This window comes from Cherax quadricarinatus, chromosome 15, assembly GCF_038502225.1.
Source record: "Cherax quadricarinatus isolate ZL_2023a chromosome 15, ASM3850222v1, whole genome shotgun sequence".
Classification (NCBI taxonomy): domain Eukaryota; kingdom Metazoa; phylum Arthropoda; class Malacostraca; order Decapoda; family Parastacidae; genus Cherax; species Cherax quadricarinatus.
In genome coordinates this window covers 30,777,957-30,796,267 of record NC_091306.1, presented here as the reverse complement: position 1 = coordinate 30,796,267, position 18,311 = coordinate 30,777,957, and the positions used below count along the sequence as shown (strand labels likewise).

The 18,311-nt window shown below is 40.1% G+C and overlaps 1 protein-coding gene across 4 annotated transcripts in view; it reads left to right on the top strand.

Moving 5' to 3' along the window:
• Positions 1 to 18,311, top strand: part of tws (protein phosphatase 2 regulatory subunit tws) — a 118,549-nt gene that overhangs the window by 12,268 nt on the left and 87,970 nt on the right. For all 4 annotated transcript variants that reach the window (XM_070085255.1, XM_070085254.1, XM_070085257.1 and 1 more), the window contains 2 exons: positions 8,534 to 8,631; positions 12,423 to 12,588. In XM_070085255.1, the coding sequence (XP_069941356.1) occupies positions 8,534 to 8,631; positions 12,423 to 12,588 (264 nt within the window). The remainder of the gene's footprint in view (positions 1 to 8,533; positions 8,632 to 12,422; positions 12,589 to 18,311) is intronic.

Genomic DNA, 18,311 nt, shown 5'->3' with positions numbered 1-18,311 from the left:
AAGCCTGGGTGATGAATGTTGCAGCGAGGAGAAGGCTGGAGGCAGTGGAGATGTCATGTCTGAGGGCAATGTGTGGTGTGAATATAATGCAGAGAATTCGTAGTTTGGAAGTTAGGAGGAGGTGCGGGATTACCAAAACTGTTGTCCAGAGGGCTGAGGAAGGGTTGTTGAGGTGGTTCGGACATGTAGAGAGAATGGAGTGAAACAGAATGACTTCAAGAGTGTATCAGTCTGTAGTGGAAGGAAGGCGGGGTAGGGGTCGGCCTAGGAAAGGTTGGAGGGAGGGGGTAAAGGAGGTTTTGTGTGCGAGGGGCTTGGACTTCCAGGAGGCATGCATGAGCGTGTTTGATAGGAGTGAATGGAGACAAATGGTTTTTAATACTTGACGTGCTGTTGGAGTGTGAGCAAAGTAACATTTATGAAGGGATTCAGGGAAACCGGCAGGCCGGACTTGAGTCCTGGAGATGGGAAGTACAGTGCCTGCACTCTGAAGGAGGGGTGTTAATGTTGCAGTTTAAAAACTGTAGTGTAAAGCACCCTTCTGGCAAGACAGTGATGGAGTGAATGATGGTGAAAGTTTTTCTTTTTCGGGCCACCCTGCCTTGGTGGGAATCGGCCAGTGTGATAATAAAATAAAAAAATTTTTTTTTTCTCAGTTTGTTGGGCTGTCTTGTTGAAACTTGGGCAATGTATGACGGAAAGATGCTTCTTAATGTACACGAAAATGAAAGAAATCAGGCAATAAATAACGGAGTTCACTGCTCAGCCATTAGACACTCCTTAAAACTCTTAGGACTCCTGCAATGTTAGTTTTCTCTGTTATTCAAGGTTTTTACATTTAGTTTACTATTACACAGTGCATTTTATGGTTTAATTAACTATCTTTGTGCTTAAAAATCTTAAAAAAATAATATTTACATACAATTCGTAGGTGTCTGGAACGGATTAATCATATTTAAATACAATCCAATAGGGAAATTAGGTTCGGGTTACGACCAAATCAGGTCGCGACTAGAGTTTTGGAATGAATTATGGTTGTGACCAGAGGTTCCACTGTACTTAAACCAAACTTGTTAGGTACTGGATAACTCTTGGTTATATATTCACAAGTCACTCGACATACTGTCTGGATATTTTGCCGAAATCGGGATTTGAAGAGACTGAGGCTTTACTTGATCCTCAAAACTGCACCTTTCATCTGAGGACTTGTTTTTCTGTATTTTTATGTCAGTTATCCCTATTAGTATAACTGCTTTCATGTACAGTAGTTTAATTGTATGTGGCAGATGTCATTTACCATACAACTATATGCTATTAAATAATGTTGGTGATTTGAAAACTTGGCAACAGTAGGTGTTAACCCTTTGACTGTTTTGGTCGTATATATACATCTTGCGAGCCAGTGTTTCGGATGTATATATACTCGATAATTCTAGCGGCTTCAAATCAAGCAGGAGAAAGCTGGTAGGCCCACATGTGAGAGAATGGGTCTGTGTGGTTAGTGTGCACTATATAAAAAAATCCTGCAGCACACAGTGCATAATGAGAAAAAAACTCCGACCGTTTTTTTGTATTCTCATTTTCATGGTCTCGTGTGATAAAATGGAAAACATATTGCAAAACTACCTCCAATACTCTATAACTTTCTTACTGCTATTAATTGCTCATAATTTTAAATTAAAAGTCAAATCTTACTCCAAATTAATAATATTCATTTTTTCTTACCTTTCCATTTAATTTTGTTTATCACTACTTGTTTTTTTAGTCACTTTACATTGTGTATGCAATTAGTGTATATTCCAATTACTTTTTTGCAAGTACCAAAACTATCTTTTGCTAGCTAGTACCAACTACCTCATTTTTTTTTACTTTTATTGTGCAATAAACTGCTCAATTTATCTAATATTACAAATCAGATCTTACTCCTAAACCAATATTATTTCATAGTGACCATCTGTCCATTTAACTTTGTTTACCATTACTTAATTTTAGTCCCTTATATATTTTCTCCTTTATTTTAGCTTTATATAACTACCCTAGCTTATACATTCACAATTGTTAAAATAATCAAGGTGCTATTCTCAGGTGCTAAAGTAGAACAAGTTCACAATTTTGCCATTATATTCCAAAGCTCATTTTTTTTATAGTACTACCTACTATCATATTCCCAAGCTCCATTATTTGATCATCACTTTATCTGTACTAGTCCCTTATATATTGTCTCCTTTATTTTAGCTTAAAAAAAAAAAAAACTACCTTAGCTCATTATTTTACAATTGTTAAATAATTCAGGTGCTACTTTTTAGCTTAAGACTATTTACTTTGTTTTATACTTAATTCTAACTATAGATTCACTACAAATCTTATGATTACAAGCATTGATCCAGATACCAACCTCTTATTTAATGACTTAAATGAATCAAACAGTTACTGTAATTACTACACTGCAGAACAATCAAAGGCACTTCTCAGTGCCATCAACAACATAACTATCTTTAACTACAATATCAGATCTTTAAGCAAGCATTACGATGACCTCATAGCATTACTAAATTCCTTACATGCCAATATGTCCATCATTACACTAACTGAAACCTGGCTAAAGCCTGATAGTACAGATGTCTATGCCATTCCTGGTTACACAGCCATACACAACTGTAGGCCAGACCAACAAGGGGGTGGCACAGCCATATACTACTCAGACCAACTAGAATGTATCACTAATACTTGCACAAGAGATGAACATGGGGAATATATAATAGCCAAATTCAAATCCAAATACCTACAAAAACCTCTCACATTGATAAACATCTACAGAGTTCCACAGTCAAACATTAGCCAATTTAGTCAAAACCTAGGAAGTATGATAACTGATGCACGCATGAACAAAGATCACTTACTACTCTCAGGTGACTTCAATATAAATCTCCTGCAAGACCAGGACCCACACGTTACTGAATTCACAAACACAATGAGTAACTGTATGTTGCTACCAACAGTAACAAAACCTACAAGAGTTACAGAGACTAGTGTTTCCCTACTTGACCACATCTGGACCAACACCATATCCCCTTTAAAATCAGGCATAATTACAGATAATACCACAGACCACTACCCTACTTTCCTCATAACAACTCTTGGTAAATTACCCCAAGACACTACTAAAGTCACCTTCAGACTTCACAATGAGGCAGCCATTAATAACTTCACAACAGCAGTAGCAAACATTGACTGGCACACTGAGCTAGAAATCAATACAGATATTGACGAATGTATTAATAATTTTCTAAAAAAGACTCAATACCTCTATAACAAGCACTGCCCTAAAAAAACTAAGCAGATGACAGCTAAGAGACTGAACAGTCCCTGGCTAACACCCAGCATTCTCAAATCCATAAATACAAAACACCAATATGAAAAACAGTACAGAATGGGTCACATAACCAGAGACCAAACAAAACGTTACTCGTCAATCCTAACCAGCCTGATAAGAAGGGCAAAAAAATTGTATTATGAGAACAGATTATCCAACTTACGAGGTGATATAAAAAAGACCTGGAAAACCCTATCAGAAATTCTGGGAACAAAAAAGATATCACGAAATAGCGAAATAAAATTAGCAAAATCAGATGAACCCCAACTCTCACCAACAGAAACAGCAAACAGACTCAATGATTTCTTCTCCACTATAGGACAAAACCTTGCCAATAAAATCCCAAGCTCAGATACCCCACCAAATGACTACCTCACCGGCAACTACCCGAACACACTGTTCCTAGCTCCGACTAACCCATACGAAGTCTCCCTTATTATCAACGCACTAAAAAACAAGGCAGGAGATTTAAATACCTTACCACCCTTTATATACAAAAAAGTGTCACAAGTGCTATCACCAATCATTGCAACACTCTTTAACAAATCCATTGAATCCTCCACCTTCCCTACAGTACTCAAAATAGCAAGGGTCACCCCGATCCACAAAGGAGGAGACCAAACAGAGTTGAATAACTATAGGCCAATATCCAACTTACACCCTCTCTCAAAAATCTTCGAAAAATTAATTTATAAACGAATCTACTCCTACCTTATCTCCCAAAACATACTCAACCCCTGCCAATTTGGATTCAGGCCTAATAAAAATACTAATGATGCTATTATACACATGCTAGAACATATATACACTGCAATAGAGAAAAAAGAAGTCCCACTGGGGATCTTCATTGACTTACGTAAAGCTTTTGATACAGTTGACCATGACTTGCTCCACGTAAAATTGTCACACTATGGTATAAGAGGGCACTCCCTCAACTACCTCAAGTCATACCTCAGCAACAGAAGCCAATATGTGTACGCAAATGGGGCAAACTCTTCTGCACAACCAATTACAGTTGGTGTCCCACAGGGAAGTGTCCTTGGCCCTCTTCTCTTTCTCCTATACATAAATGACCTACCAAATGCTTCTCAATTACTCAAACCCACACTATTTGCTGATGACACAACATACGTCTTCTCCCACCCGAGCCCAGTCACGCTAGCCAATACTGTAAATACCGAATTACAGAAAATATCTACCTGGATGAGTACTAACAAACTTACACTAAACATTGACAAAACCTACTTCATTCAGTATGGTAACAGAGCTACAGATGTCCCTCTTAACATAATGATAAACGGATCACCTATCACAAAGCTAACAGAGGGAAAATTCTTAGGAATCCACCTTGATAATAGACTCAAATTTCATACACATATACAACAAATTTCTAAGAAAATTTCCAAGACTGTAGGCATACTATCGAAGATACGGTACTATGCTCCACAGTCAGCCCTCCTGGCCCTATATCACTCTCTTATTTACCCCTATCTCACCTATGGAATTTGTGCATGGGGCTCAACAACAAGTAACCATCTCAGACCACTAATTACCCAACAAAAGGCTGCAGTTAGAATGATAACAAATTCTCACTACAGGCAGCACACTCCACCAATATTCAATACACTCAACCTACTCACCATACAAAACATCCATACTTATTACTGCACCTATTACATACATAGAACACTCAACTCTGATATTAACCCTCCCCTCAAACATCTCCTTGCCAACCTCAACAGAACACATGACCATAACACAAGGCACAGATCACTCTTTGATATTCCTCGTGTCCATCTCACGCTATGCAAAAACTCAATGCACATAAAAGGCCCTAAAATCTGGAATTCATTACCTGTAAATATAAAAGAAACACTACCTGTTTATAAATTCAAGTCTCTTCTCAAAGATCACTTACTCACCCAAAACCAAATAAATACTGAATAACTGAACCTTATAAATTGTATATCTTAAATGTTTCTCACAATTATATCACATAAATGTTAAACCTAAAACCCAATCTAACTTTATTATTTTTTAAATACACTACCTAACAGAATACTCCATTCTACTGAATTTATAACAATGCATGCAACCATATGACCTGTCTTTGTAATACTCACTTGTGCTTTATAGTAATCAGTTTACATTAATGTTTTTCACTGATTTCATCATTGCTTAGTTAATCTTAAGTTAATTTTAAGCCAGCCCGTAATGCTATGCATAGTATAAGTGGCTTTGGCATGCTGCTCTTATCTGTATTTTTTTGTACCTCTGTAAGTGTGCTCAAATTATAAATAAATAAATAAATAAATAAATGAAAACGACCTTGAAATCTAGCTCAGATTAGCAGAAATGTTCGATTTTTACCAATGTTCAAGAGTAAGGAAATCACACCACACGTCCAATATATTCTAATATATTCTTTCACAAGTGCACTGATATTATTTATACCATTTTTACAATAATGCAGTAGTCTGCATGACAGTAAATCTTCAATTTTTTGTATGAATAAAAAAAATCAAAATAGCAATAGTAATATAAGAGGGGCCTAGAGACGTGACTAATGAACAGAGGATATCTTATTTTAGTGTCAAGAATGTCTACATTGTTTATTCTGGACCCTATTTTGATATTGGCATCTTTTTTAATTTGTGTGAAATTGGCCAAATTGCCAGTTTCTGACCACTTTATTGGGTAGTTCAAATTGGTAAATGGGCAGTTTCTTGTACTCAGTTGATAGAAAAAATGGAGTTCTAAAGAAATAGCTATGAGTCTGGTCAACTGGTACAATGGAATTTGCCAAAAATAGGGCTCAAAGTCAGCGAAATCGCCGATGTGTATATGTCGCCGAGACCGCTAACTTCGCGGGAGCGTAATTCCGTGAGTTTTCGACTAGATTTTGTACTTTTGGTGTCATTACCATCAGGAAAAGATTCTCTATCATTTCATAAGGTTTTTTTTTTTTTTTTTCTTCAAAAAATTTTTTGACATAGAATGACAGTTTCAGAAAGGGGCTTGTGACAGTCAAAGGGTAAATTGTTAATATGCAATCACAGGTTATCCAAGAACATTTAGGCAAATTTCATCTCAGGTTAGCTTAGGATAGTATATTGTTTACAGAAATTTTCCGTGATTTATGGGTGGAAGAACCCTTTGCTAGTAGGAAAATACAGTATCGAGATTTTTGACTGATTTATGATTTTGGAATGTCACTGAGATAACTAGCATTCGGTTTTATGCATCATTGTCCAAGGTTGTTGATGGTATTATATTTGGTAAAGAATAAACAGACGGATGCAGAGATTTTTTGTGTGACTAAATTTCTCAACTTGCCTGTAAAGGCATTGTACAATATACCTTTACTACCATACTAAAAGTGACTATTTTGACAGGTTGTAAATAAAAATGTTTGATTGAACCTGCTCAGATAGTCACTTTCTGTAATATAGTTTGCAGTACTACATACTTATTTTATATTTACAAAAAATTATTCTTTAAAAGCCATCTCTGCTACATAGTTCAGATTCTCATTCAGTCCAACTTTATCCCTTAATACAAACTGTTTTAGTATATGGGCAAGTCTCATAATGCCTGCTGACCCTGTTCACCAAACAGCAGGGTTTTTTTTTTTTTTTTTTTTTTTTTTTTTTTTTTTTTTTAAACATACTGTTGGTCTCCCACCAAGGTTAGGGTGACCAGAAAAAGGAGAAACACTGTTGCCATAATTCACTCCATCTTGCCAGAGGTAGACTGACATTACAGCACAGATGCCTCTCCAAACTGTAATATCCCTACCCTTCTTTCAGAGTGCAGGCACTTTATTTCATATGTTCGAGACTCGAGCCCATGTAACCAGTTTTCTCTGAAACTCTTCATAAATGTTAGCTTGCTCATACTCAACAGCATGTTAAGTTGCAAAAACCACTTGCCTCTGCTTATCTGACATGCTCACACTCGCACAACTGTATCTAAGAATTAGTTGATCGTTAAAGAAGTCATCCTGGAAAAGAGGATCAGAGGACCCCAATGGAAATAAGTGACTGGTATTTTTGGTTGATCCTAGGTTTAAGAGCAATCTAGGTTGATGTTCTAACAGAAGTGTTGTTTATACACAATACTGTACTACAAAAATAATTGCAGAAGCTACAAAAAAAAAAAGAAAAAGAACTGTCCAGATGTTTCTAGCCTTCTGCATTTTAAGGTGTTCATCTGCCTGTCAAGTTATCATGGTAGTAGTGTTGGAGTCTGGACAATGCAGCTACTGATTGCAGCCTTTCATGTCCACAGTGTAGCAGTTAGTGTGTTATCACCATAACCATTTTGAAAGGTAGCTGTTAAACAAATGAGAAAATAATGACACCTTGTTTCATATCACATACTGATTATAACCTTGACAGCTATTGTCATTTGTATGATCATCATAAAATGCAGTGAACTAATGCAGACTAAACTGAGTGGATAATTAGATTGCTAGCTTTACTGGAGTGCTTACCATACCTGGAGTGTTGATAGATGCTCCATTTTTCCTCTGATCCATCTTTTGCCTTTGCAAAAAATAAATTTAATTTATCGAGGGTTGTGGTTTAAAGGTTAGAAACAAAAATTAAGTAAAAGCAAATGGTTTGATGATGCAATACATACCTGAGCAAAACATCAGTGTATACATTTCAAATATTGGCAGCAAAACAGTATATGTACTAGGTACTGGGGTAATTTATTTAAATTTAACCTTTCCCCTATAATTACTGCTTGTAGTAGATTCATTATGTTTGGTAGAAAAGAGACTTGATATGTTCAGCTACCATTGTATCTACCATATTTTCTGGCTTGTGTGAATCTCGTCAAACTTTTTGCACTGTTATATTTATGTAAGATGCTCTTTGTTTACATGTTTGTTTATAGTGTATTTTTTTAGTCGTGTGTAGATGAACGTAAGTTGCATCAGTCGGAAGTCAGGGAGGCTCTGTATATAGTTTACAAAGAATAGTATCAAGTTTGTGGCCATCTTGTTTCTGTTTGTTTAGGTGTATAGAAATTTAATGTTTTTAATGGGTGTATTAACATTATAGACAGCAACATTATAGTTTAAAAGTTTGAACATTATAGAATTTGACATCTGATTTATATTGGCATGTAAATTTGTTTCAAATATTTCAGCGGACATTATCTCCTGTGTGGAGTTCAATCATGATGGAGACCTCCTTGCTACTGGAGATAAAGGTGGCAGAGTTGTCATCTTCCAACGTGATCCCTCGGTGAGTTCTGTTTTTTATTAATGTACATATATACGTACAAACTAATTGTATCCTACTTCAGTTTATTTCAAAACCCAGCCCTATCTAAGGTATACAGTACTGCCAGCCCATGGGATGTCACCCTCAGCAACTGACTAACACCCAGGTACTTAGTTGCTGGTGGAGAACCAGGGGCAAGGTGTTAAGGAGACTTGCTCATACATTTCTTCCAGCTTGAACCCGAGTCCATTTGGTTGTAAACTGAACACTATGACTTGCCTGCAGGTCATCTTGTGTGAGACCTGAACTAGAATATTTTTAACATAATTATAAATGATGGCTTAATTATGCCTTTTTATTTCATGTGTAATTCATTCAGATTCAGGGTTATGGGTAGCTGCCCAGGTAGCTACCCACTTACCTGCCAGGGTCTCATTTTTTAGTTTAAAAAACCAGGTCCTAACCTGGCACCTTAATTCAAAAAGCTGTTAGTTTTTTATGGTTTGGATATAAAGTGTTAGAGTAATTTAGCTCTTAATTTGTTATTTAACCCTTTGACTGTTTACGTCGTACATATACGTCTTACGTGCCACTGTTTCTGATGTATTTATACGCGTAAATTCTAGCAGCTTCAAATCAACCAGGAGAAAGCTGGTAGGCCCACGTATGAGAGAATGTGTCTGTGTGGTCAGTGTGCACCACATAAAAAAAATCCTGCAGCATGCAGTGCATAATGAGGAAAAAAAACTGACCGTTTTTTTTTAATTAAAACGCAGACTTTGAGGTGTATTTTCGTAAAGTATTTATCGTTGTATTCTCGTTTTCATGGTCTCGGGTGATAAAATGGAAAACATGTTACTTTCATGATGAAAACGATTACGTATTACTTACACGATGAAAACAACCTTGAAATTGAGCTCAAAGTAGCAGAAATGTTCGATTTTTACCAATGTTCAGGAGTAAGCAAATTACACCACATGTCCAATACACGTCAACTGGGGAGTCTAATATTCTTTCACTAGTGCACTAATATTATTTATACCATTTTTACAATAATGCAGTAGTCTGCATAACAGTAAATTTTGTATTTTTTTGTATGAATAAAAAATCAAAATAGAAAGCAATAGTAATATAAGAGAGGCCTAGAGACGTGACTAATGAACAGAGGATATGTTATTTTAGTGCCAAGAATGTCAACATTGTTTATTCTGGACCCTATTTTGAAATTGGCATCTTTTTTAATTTGCGTGAAATTGGCTAAATTGCCACTTTCTGACCACTTTATTGGGTAGTTCAAATCAGTAAATGGGCAGTTTCTTGTACTCAACCAATAGAAAAAATGGAGTTCTAAAGAAATGGCTATGAGTTTGGTCAACTGGAACAACGGAATTGGCCAAAAACAGGGCTCACAGTCGGCGAAATTGCCGATGCGTATATGTCGCCTAGACCGCTAACTTCGCAGGAGCGTAATTCCATGAGTTTTCGACCAAATTTTGTACTTTTGGTGTCATTACCATCGGGAAAAGATTCTCTATCATTTAATAAGAAAAAAGAATTTTTTTTACAAAACTTTTGCAACATAGAATGACAGTTTGAGAAAGGGGCTTGTGACAGTCAAAACAGTACAGTACAGTATTTAAAAAAATTTGCTGTACTGTTACTGTATACATTAACCCTTTCAGGGTCCCCAGGCCCTCTCCGAGACTTGTTCTCAGGGTCGCCAAATTTAAAAAAGAAATGATTTTTTCTTATGAAAAGATAGAGAATCTTTTCCCGATCATAATGACACCAAAAGTATGAAATTTGATGGAAAACTTACGGAATTATGCTCTCGCGAAGTTAGCGGTCTCGACGATGTTTACGCATCGGCTATTTTGCCCACTTTGAGCCCTATTTTCAGCCAATTCCAATGTACTAGTCGACAAAAATCATAACTATTTCGCTAGAACTCCATTTTTTCTATCGAATGAGTACAAGAAACCACCCATTTACCAATTTCAACTATACAGTAAAGTGGTCAGAATTTAGCAATTTTGCCAATTTCACACAAATTTCAAAAGATGCCAATTTCCGAATAGGGTCCAGAATAAACAAGAAAGACACTTCTGGCACTAAAATAATAAGTTCTCTGTTTGTTAGTCACATCCCCAGGCCCCTCTTATATTTCTTAGGCTTTCCACTTTGAATTTTTATTCTTACAAAAAAATAGAAGATTTACTGTTATGCAGATTACTGCATTAGTGTAGAAATGGTATAAATAATATCAGTGCACTTGTGAAAGAATATTAGACTCGCCAGTTGACGTGTATTGGGCGCTTGGCATGATTTGTTTACTATTGAAATTTGGCAAAAATCGAACATTTCTGCTACTTTGAGCTCAATTTCAAGGTACTTTTCATTGTAAAATCAGTCAAAATCATCTCAATTTCTGTAATATGTCTTCCATTCTATAAAATGAGACCAGGAAAACTAGAATACAACAATAAATACCATACGAAAATACAGTGCAAATTCGCTGTTTTAATCCAAAAACACGGTCGAAGTTTTTTTTTTTCTCATTACGCACTGTGTGCTGCAGGATTTTTATTATACTGCGCACATTGACCACATAGACCCATTCTTTCATATGTAGGCCTACCAGCTTTCTCTCACTAGATTTGAGGGTGCTAGAATTTAGGCGTACTAGTATGTCAAAAACCCTGGCGCGCAAGCCATACTAGTACGGCCGAAACCCTGAAAAGGTTAATGCTGTGCAGCATAATTCATATTTAAGTCAATCATTAATAGTGTAGATCATTGGTATAAACATTTACATATAAACCATAAACATGTTGCAGCACAGTATTCCAAGGTAGAGTATAAAATGAAGATGCACTGATTTAAAAAAAAATGATAATCATCCTTGTCATCAGGATCTTGTGTTGACACCTTCACTGCCAAAAACAGACCACTTAATTGTTCCTTTCTGAATGGAGTATTTACACTTTATTGACTTAACAAGTCTCAGCACGAATGACTTCACTCTGGATTTAATCATCTTTTGTGTGGCATGTCTCAGTATGCAATAAGTATATTGTATAATGGAGTTATTATCATTTTCAACACGTATGATTCACTTGGAATCCTAACAATTTTAATCTGACATGTCCTAATATGTTAAATGATTTGTAGAACATAACATCAGTATTGTTTTAACCCTTTCACTGTCCATCACATAGATCTACGTTATTGATGCCTGGGTCACTCGCATAGATATACACCATGAGCTCGGCTCACTCAGATAAACTGAGCGGTAAATTTTGGCCTAGCTACGAGAGAATGGGTCTGTGTGGTGAGTGTGCATAGTATGTAAAAAATTATGCCTCGTTTACATGATGGCAAAAGCAAAACTCTGACCTTGTGTTTGGTTTAAAAAATAACTTTGAGATGTTTTCTAGGTTGGCTTTTATGGTTTTATTGGCTTGTGTGAAATTTGCCTGTAAAATCCTGCATTTAAGGTCACAGTGGGGCCCATGCTAATCTCCCTGTGGTGTATATAAGTATACCTGGTTGGATGAATCTTATTAGAGCTGGTCAAGTGGTTAGCACACTTGCCTGTGAGTTTTAGGACTCGTCTGCCATGGGTTCAGGTCCCACCTGCTCTGATTTGATTTTTCTTATATTGCTTGACAAATCCCCTGGTGTGCAGAGTGTTGCCTTAATAAATGTCATTAAATAATTGGTTTGTACATCCATTTACCTAACTATTTGCCAGTAGTATTAAAAATAATTACGCAAAATAAATCTTAACAAATAGTCTTTTTCATCAACAGTCAAAAAACTGCCATCCACGGCGGGGCGAGTACAATGTCTACAGCACCTTCCAGAGTCATGAACCAGAGTTTGATTATCTTAAATCTTTAGAAATAGAGGAAAAAATCAACAAAATTAGATGGCTCAAGAGGAAAAATCCAGCACACTTTTTACTCTCTACTAATGGTGAAGTATTTACTTGTTTTGGTACCTATACTTTACTAGAGTTGAATATTATATACCACTAGGTAGTAGGTAGGTTGACAGCAACCACCTAGGGAGGTAATACCATCTAGCCAACTTCTAAGTGAGTGTGAAACGAAAACCTGTAGTTGCTTTACACAGTGGTAGGATTGCTGGTGTCTTTGTCTCATAAACATGTGAGCTGACAAGTACATCTTGCTATTTTTACTTACATTTTAGTCACACTAGTGATTGGTGTATTTGTTCAATAAATGCATGAACGGGAGGAAGATACCTAGGGATTGGCAGTGTGTGTGCATACTTCTTTACATGAAGGAAAAGGGATAAAAGAGTGTAAGAATTTTAAGGTAATAAGTCTGTATATATGTAGGCAGAATTACCGACAACATGTAAAGTAAATGGACTTGAGCAACTAATATGACATTTTGTTGTGGCAATGTTTCACTCTCCAGGAGCTTTGTCAAGCCGTTAAACAATACATGGACACAGAGGGTATATATAGGCTTAAGAGTGAGGTGCAATGCTAGTAGTATTAGTAGTGATACAATATGGTAGAACAATTAACTTACACATGAGTAAAAGGATATAAAATCTATTACTGGGTAGCATAAAAATAATAGGCTAGACAAATACAGTGGAACTTCAAATTTCGAACTTTCTTCATTCCAGAAGGCTGTTTGAGTGCCGTTACCGAACGAATTTATTCCTCTCAGGAATAATGTAAATTAGATTAGTCCATTTCAGACCCTCAAAAATACACTTACAAAAGTACTTACTAAAATACACTTACATAATTGGTTGAGTTGGGAGCAGTTCGAAATTTGAGGTTCCACTGTATTTCTGTAGGAGGTTGAATTAGAGGCAGCCTGTTTCGGTGTTCATCTTCTGCAATGTGTTTGTGTAGCATTAGCAGGAAAGACTATGTGATTACAGGGTTTACTGTTTTCAGGAGGATTCTTGCTAAGACTTCAGAGATGGTGAAGCTGCCTTTGTTTTGTTTAATGGTATTAGAAACAGCGATTAGTGATGATTCAAGGCACTTATGTCTGTGGAAATTAGTTTCTTTAATCACTGATTGGGTGTCCTTGAATTTCACGAGATGATTGGTAGAATTTCAGGGTTGTACACAGGCATTGTTCAAGTTATTGTTCCTACATGCATAAATGTGTTCATTGAGGCGGGTGTCAAAGTTTCTTGCTGTTTCACCTACATAAATCTTGTCGCAGCCTCCGCAGGGTATAGTGTAAACCCTTGCGTTGACTGGTTCATGGTGCCTGGGGTTTACACTATACTCTGTGGAGGCTGCGACAACAGCGCAGCTGCTGCGCAATGCTGCGCAGCAACGCAACAAGCAGCGCAGCAGCAGGCAACAAGCAAGCAGCAACCAACAGCAAGGCAAGCAGCAGCAAGCCAGCAGCAGCAGCAACAACAGGCACAGCAACAAGGCAACAACAAGCAACAAGCAGGCAGCAGCAACAGCAGCACGGCAACAGCAAGCAGCAGCAGGCAGCAAGCACAGCAACAGCAACACGCAACAGCGCAGCAGCAACAGCAGCAGCAACAGGCACGCGGCGCAACAACGGCAACGGCAAGCGGCAGCAACAACGAACAGCAGCAGCAACAACAACTGCAAGCAACAAGGCAGCGGCAACGGCAGCAAGCCCAAGGCAGCAGCACGCTAACAACAAGCAACAAAACAGCAGCAGCAGCAGCAGCAGCAGCAACGGCAAGCAAGCCGCAGCGGCAGCGGCAGCAACGGCAAGCAGCAGCAGCGCAATCAGCAACAGCAGCAGATCAATCAATCAATCATCTAACTGCTGCTGCTAACGCTGCAACCTCACCAAGCAACTCTCCAGCAATGCTCTCATCCTCCTCCTCCTCTATCCATCCTCCATCCTCCTCCATCCTCCATCCATAATCCATATCCTCCTCCATCCTCCTCCTCCTCACCCAATCATCCATCCTCCTCCTCCATCCATCCTATCATCCATCCATCATCAATCCATCATCCATATATCCATCATCCATCCATCCTCCCTCCTCTGCTCCTCCTCCTGCTCCTCCTCCTGCTCCTGCTCCTGCTCCTGCTCCTGCTCCTCACTCTAAGCCTATATATACCCTCTGTGTCCATGTATTGTTTGTAACGGCTTGACAAAGCTCCTGGAGAGCGAAACATTGCCACAATAAAATGTCACATTAGTTGCACTTGTGTCCTTTTACTTTACAGGTAATAAGGCTGTTGAGTATACCAGGTAAAATGTGTAGTAGTTATTAGTGAAAGAATTAAGGGGAGAACAGGATTGCAGATGAGCAAGTTTATTTTAGGAAGGTAGAGGATGCATAGGCCAAGTGTTTACATTGAAGCACATAAGTGAACAGTATTTAAATAAAGGCAAGGAAGTTTTTGCTGCATTTGTAGATTTAGAAAGTCATATGATAGGGTGGATAGGGAAACATTGTGACAAATGTTGCAAGTATATGGAATAGGTGACAGGTTAGGGTATGTAGGAGAGAGGGAGTTTATTTTCTAGTAAAAATAGGCCTTTTTGTCACCATGGTTGTTAAACTTATTTATAGATGGAGTTGTAAGAGAAGTGAATGCTAGGGTGTTGGGGAGAGGTGTGGGATTAAAAGATGAAAAATCTGATACAAAGTGGAAGTTGTTATAGTTGCTTTTAGGAGATTGTGAAGAGAAGTTGCATAGGTTGGTAGATGAATTTGGGAGGGTATGTAAAAGAAGAAAATTAAAAATGAATGTAGGAAAGAGCAAGTTGATGAGAGTAACAAAAAATTTAGGTAATGAAAGATTGATTGTCAGATTGGAAAGAGGGAGTATGGAGGATGTAAATGTGTTCAGATATTTGGGAGTGGACTTTGTTGGTGAATAGGTCATTGAAAAATAGGTAAATCATAGAATTGACAAGGGGGGAAAAAAGTGAGTGGTGCATTGATGCATCAGTGGAGACAAAGAATGTTATCCATGGAAGCAAATAGGGAAATATATAAAGAGTATAGTGGTACCAACACTTCTATATGGGTGCAAAGCATGGGTTTTAAACATTGCAGCAATGAAGAGATTGGAGGTAGTGGAAATGTGTCTGAGGTGCAACGTGTGATGTGAATGTTTTGCAGAGAATTTGTCGTTTGGAGATTAGGAGGTGCAGGGTTACTAAAAGTATTGTCTAGAGGTCATAGGAGAGGTTCATGAAGTGGTTTGGACATATAGAGAGGATGGAGCAAAATAGAATGGCTTGTGGGGTGTGTGAATCTGTAAGTGGAGGGAACAAGGGGTAGATGTCATCCTAGGAAAGGTTGGAGGGAGGGGGGGTAAAGGAGTTTTTGTATGAGAGGGGTTTGGACATTGTGTGTGTGTGTGGGGGGGTGCAGGTGTGGGGCGTGCAGGTGTGGGGCATGTGCGTGTGTGTGCGTGTGTGTGTGCATGTGTGTGTGCATGTGTGGGGCATGTGTGTGTGGGGCGTGTGTGTGGGGCGTGTGTGTGTGTGGGGCGTGTGTGTGTGTGGGGCGTGTGTGTGTGTGTGGGGCGTGTGTGTGTGTGGGGCGTGTGTGTGTGTGGGGCGTGTGTGTGTGTGGGGCGTGTGTGTGTGTGTGTGTGTGTGTGGGGCGTGTGTGTGTGTGTGGGGCGTGTGTGTGTGTGTGGGGCGTGTGTGTGTGTGTGGGGCGTGTGTGTGTGTGGGGCGTGTGTGTGTGTGGGGCGTGTGTGTGTGTGGGGCGTGTGTGTGTGTGGGGCGTGTGTGTGTGTGTGGGGCGTGTGTGTGTGTGTGGGGCGTGTGTGTGTGTGTGGGGCGTGTGTGTGTGTGTGGGGCGTGTGTGTGTGTGTGGGGCGTGTGTGTGTGTGGGGCGTGTGTGTGTGTGTGGGGGCTTGTTTGTGTGTGTGGGGCGTGTGTGTGTGTGTGGGGCGTGTGTGTGTGTGTGGGGCGTGTGTGTGTGTGTGGGGCGTGTGTGTGTGTGTGGGGCGTGTGTGTGTGTGTGGGGCGTGTGTGTGTGTGTGGGGCGTGTGTGTGTGTGTGGGGCGTGTGTGTGTGTGTGTGGGGCGTGTGTGTGTGTGTGGGGCGTGTGTGTGTGTGTGGGGCGTGTGTGTGTGTGTGGGGCGTGTGTGTGTGTGTGGGGCGTGTGTGTGTGTGTGGGGCGTGTGTGTGTGTGTGGGGCGTGTGTGTGTGTGTGGGGCGTGTGTGTGTGTGTGGGGCGTGTGTGGGGCGTGTGTGTGTGTGTGGGGCGTGTGTGTGTGTGTGTGGGGCGTGTGTGTGTGGGGCGTGTGTGTGTGGGGCGTGTGTGTGTGGGGCGTGTGTGTGTGGGGCGTGTGTGTGTGTGGGGCGTGTGTGTGTGTGTGTGGGGGGTGTGTGTGTGTGTGTGGGGTGTGTGTGTGTGTGTGGGGCGTGTGTGTGTGTGTGGGGCGTGTGTGTGGGGCGTGTGTGTGTGTGTGGGGCGTGTGTGTGTGTGTGGGGCGTGTGTGTGTGTGTGGGGCGTGTGTGTGTGTGTGGGGCGTGTGTGTGTGTGTGGGGCGTGTGTGTGTGTGTGTGGGGCGTGTGTGTGTGTGTGGGGCGTGTGTGTGTGTGTGGGGCGTGTGTGTGTGTGTGGGGCGTGTGTGTGTGTGGGGCGTGTGTGTGTGTGGGGCGTGTGTGTGTGTGGGGCGTGTGTGTGTGTGGGGCGTGTGTGTGTGTGGGGCGTGTGTGTGTGGGGCGTGTGTGTGTGGGGCGTGTGTGTGTGTGGGGCGTGTGTGTGTGGGGCGTGTGTGTGTGTGGGGTGTGTGTGTGTGTGTGTACTCACCTAGTTGTGATTGCAGGGGTTGAGTCATGGCTCCTGGCCCTGCCTCTTCACTGGCCACTACTGGGTCTCTCTGCACCATGAACTTTATCATACCTCTGCTTAAAGCTATGAATGGATCCTGCCTCCACTACATCACTTCCCAAACTATTCCACTTCCTGACTACTCTCTGACTGAAGAAATACTTCCTAACATCCCTGTGTCTTCAACTTCCAACTGTGTCCCCATGTTGCTGTGTCCAATCTCTGGAACATTCTGTCTCTGTCCACCTTGTCAATTCCTCTCAGAATTTTATATGTCGTTTTCATGTTTTTCCCTATCTCTTCTGTTCTCCAGTGTTGTCAGGTCGATTTCCCTTAACCTCTCCTCGTAGGACATACCCCTTAGCTCTGGAACTAGTCTTGTTGCAAACCTTTGCACTTTCTCTAGTTTCTTTACATTCTTGGCTAGATGTGGGTTCTAAACTGATGCCTCATGCTCCAGTTTGGGCCAAACGTACATGGTGTACAGAATCCTGAACGATTCCTTATTAAGAAGGCAGAATGCTGTTCTTAGGTTTGTTAGGCGCCCATATGCTGCAGCAGTTACTTGGTTGATGTGCACCTCAGGAGATGTTCCTGATGTTATACTCACCCCAAGATCTTTCTCCATGGGTGAGGTTTGTAGTCTCTGGCCCCCTAGACTGTACTCTGTGTGCGGTCATCTTTGCCCTTCCCCAATCTTCATGACATTGCACTTGGTGGGTTTGAACTCCAGGAGCCAATTGCTGGAGCAGGCCTGCAGGCTGTCCAGATCCCTTTGTAGTTCTGCCTGGTCCTCGTCCGAGTGAATTCTTCTCATCAGCTTCACATCATCTGCAAACGGGGACACTTCGGAGTCTGTTCCTTCTATCATGTTGTTCACAAATACCAGAAACAGCAAC